Source organism: Arachis ipaensis, chromosome B06 (assembly GCF_000816755.2).
Source record: "Arachis ipaensis cultivar K30076 chromosome B06, Araip1.1, whole genome shotgun sequence".
Lineage (NCBI taxonomy): Eukaryota > Viridiplantae > Streptophyta > Magnoliopsida > Fabales > Fabaceae > Arachis > Arachis ipaensis.
In genome coordinates this window covers 118,194,484-118,197,973 of record NC_029790.2, presented here as the reverse complement: position 1 = coordinate 118,197,973, position 3,490 = coordinate 118,194,484, and the positions used below count along the sequence as shown (strand labels likewise).

The following is a 3,490-nucleotide window of genomic DNA, read 5'->3' as shown; positions in this document are numbered from 1 at the left end:
ATTAAAATAAATAAATACTATAAAGCAACTTTTGGCAAGGTAAGAGAAATTGGAAGTCCAACTTAATTATTCCTCTCAACAATAGTGAAAGTTGAATCTTAATTCCACTTAGTTAACCTTTACTAAAGTAAAGGAAAGTCAAGGGACTAATTATTTTGACCTTCGAATCCTATTTATTTCCTAAGAAAAAGTTGGGATTATTGAAGTTCAGTTTAATTAGCAAGATAACGATTATCAATTATGCTGAGGTTGATAACTGTTGAGTTACTGATTTCTTAACCAGGACCAAAAGGGAAAAAAGTAAGTTGCTGGAATAAAATATCTTCATATCGGAAACAATGATAACATAAATTAAAAAGAGCAATCATAAACTGAAAATACCTCAAATATCATTAATTCAAATAATAATCTGTAACATGGAATAATTCATAAGCCAATTGGGCAACATCTGTAGATACGAATAAAAGCACTAAAGTAAAAGTAGCATAGAAACATAAATTAAAGTAAATATTAAACCTGGATCGAGAGTCACTTTTAGAAACTAAGAGAAGTCCTAAATCCTAATCCTAAGAGAGAGAGGAGAGAACCTCTCTCAAACTAAATCTAAATCATGGAAAGTAGTAAAAATGCGAGCTCCCTCTGAATGGATGCATTCTCCCACTTTATAGCTTCCAATCTGTGCTTTCTGGGCCGAAAACTGGGTCAGAAACAGCCCACAAATCGCCCCCTGCATATTCTGGTACGTTCAGGTCGCGGACAAGTGACGCGGAGGCGTCGTCCACGCGGCCGCGCGGATTGAAGTTCGCAAATGCGACGCGTCCGCGTGGATCACGTGTTCGCGTCGCCTAGCGTCAGGGCAACTATGTCATATTATATATCAAATCGAAGCTCCAGACGTTAGCTTTCCAACGCAACTAGAACCGCGTCGTTTGGACCTCTGTAGCTGAAGTTATAGCCATTTGAGTGCGAAGAGGTCAGGCTGGACAACTTAGCAGTTTCTCCAACTTCTTGTATTCCTTCCATTTTTGCATGCTTCCTTTCCATCCTCTGAGCCATTCCTGCCTTGTAATCTCTGAAAACACTTAACACACATATCAAGGCATCTAATGGTAATAAGAGAGGATTAATAATAAGCAAATATAAGATCAAAGAAGCATGTTTTCAATCATAGCACAAAACCAGGAAGAAAAATGTAAAACATGCAAATAGTATGAATAAGTGGGTAAAGAGTTGATAAAAACCACTCAATTGAGTACAAGATAAACCATAAAATATTGGTTTATCATCCTTGCAACACCTAAGTTGGCAGCCTATTTATCAAGTATGCTGCAGTTAGAAAAGCTTCTCCCTAGTATTTTGTTGGCATTCCAGCACCTGCCAGCATTGTAAGGCCCTTCTCTACCACATGCCTGTGCTTCCTCTCAGCACTGCCATTTTGCTAGTGTTCATATGGGCAGAAGAACCTGTGAACTATGTCTTGTTCCTACAGATTCTTGGCTAGACTTACATATTCAGCAGCATTGTCAGATTGAAGCATCTTAATTTTAGTGTTCAATTGCAGTTCAACCATTTGTTGGAAACATTTAAAAACTGATTTAACTTGAGACCGAGTTTTAATGAGATATAACTATGTATATTTGCTATAGGCATCAATAAAATTCACAAAATAGTAGTTCCCATTCAGATCAGAAATAGGAGCAGGGCCCAGACATATGTATAGACTAGTTGTAACGGGGCAGTATACACAGTATTAGAGGGAGGATAAGGGAGACAATGGAACTTTCCAACACAGCATGACTCACAAGGATTATTTTTATTAGCAGAAGCAACAACATTACATGACTTTAGAACAGAAACAACAACATTATTGGAAGGATGGCCTAGTCTATTATGCCAAAGAAGAAATTGGTTATCTGCTGTAGACATAGTTGAGACAAACGCAGCTGGGTTACTTGATGAAGTGAAGTTGAGGAACTTGTACATTTCCTTTTCAACCTCCCCATGTATGACAATATTTTTAGTTGCCTGAGATTTTACACAGCAGCCGTTAGAGTAGAACTCAAAATAAACATCATTATCACAACAGAATTTGTACACACTAACCAAATTCTTTGTGATATTAGGGACATGAAGCAGTTTGTATAGCAAGAAGTTTCTGTTACTTAAATTAGTTTTGAAATAAGAGTTTCCAACAAGGTTAATATGCAAACCTGATCCATCTCCTATGATCACTTGATCCGTCCCTTCATAGTTTTCTTTCTCAATCAGATTTTGCTGATCTAAGGTCATGTGGTATGTAGCACCCGAATCTGGATACCAACTATGATCTTGTAAGGTTGCTGGTGTGGCTAGCACATTGCTCAGATTGGCTTGCACTTCTTACAGCGGATGTGACCTATTGTATTGTGTTCTTGACTCATTATTCCTCTTATACATGTACCAACAATTCTTGGCAGTGTATCCAGGCTTATCACACACTTGACAAATAGGTCTTGCATTGTTGAATTGTCTTGAATTTTCGTTGTTATTGTTGTTACTTGAGCTATTGCCACTGAACTTGTTCCCTCCTTGAGACCTTGAACTGTAATACTGTGTACCAGTCTGTCCACTTTCATTATAGAAGCCTTTTCCACCTCTCATGTTTCGGCCACCACCTCGAGAACCACCTTTAAATCCACCTCTTGCATTAAAGTTTTGCGAGTATCCTTGTGTGTTGTGTGCTACGTTTGCTTGCATAAACAAATCTGACTTTTTAAACCTCTCCAACATGCTTTCATGAGTTAATAGGAGTGATTCCAGTTTTCCAACAGTGATACTTACTGGTCTTGCAACCACAGAGGTAATTACCATGCCATATTCCTCAGTCAAGCCATTCAAGATTGCATTGACATGGTCACTCTCCCTCATTGGTTCTCCTACAGAAGCTAATGCATCAATTGTCCCTTTTAAAGCTAACACATGTTCACTTACTGAATTTCCTATTTTGATTGTGCTCAGTTTGTTCTTTAGCTGAATTATTCTTGCTCTAATTTGTGAAGAAAAATGATCATCTAACCTTTTCCAGATCTCATGTGAGTAAACACAACCTACCATTCGAGTTGTGAAGGGCTTGGTCATCGAAGCAAGAAGCCAAGATTTCAACAATGCGTCTTGTCTTTTCCAAATTGCAAACTCTGGTGTGATTCATCCAGATTCATCAAAGCATTGAGGGATTCTTTCTCCTGTGATGTGGTGAAGCAGATTGTGACCTTCAATTGTGGACTCAGCTTGATCTTTTCACTATAGGAAGTTATCATCATCAAGCTTCATGGAGATTGGGGAAGAGGTGAAGCTTGGAGCTGCAATCGTTTGATTCATTGTGACTTCTAATGTTGATGAGCTATCTACCATTGAAATCAAGCTCTGATACCATGTAAAGGTATCAGACTTAAAGAAGAAGAGTAGAAGAGTAAGAACAGAAAAGGGATTTGAAGATTGAAGACTGAATGAA

At 38.1% G+C, this 3,490-nt stretch overlaps 1 protein-coding gene across 1 annotated transcript; it reads right to left on the bottom strand.

Moving 5' to 3' along the window:
• LOC107647267 lies at positions 2,380 to 3,117 on the bottom strand. The gene has a single exon (XM_016351363.1). It carries the CDS (start codon positions 3,115 to 3,117, stop codon positions 2,380 to 2,382), a length of 738 nt encoding a protein of 245 aa, XP_016206849.1.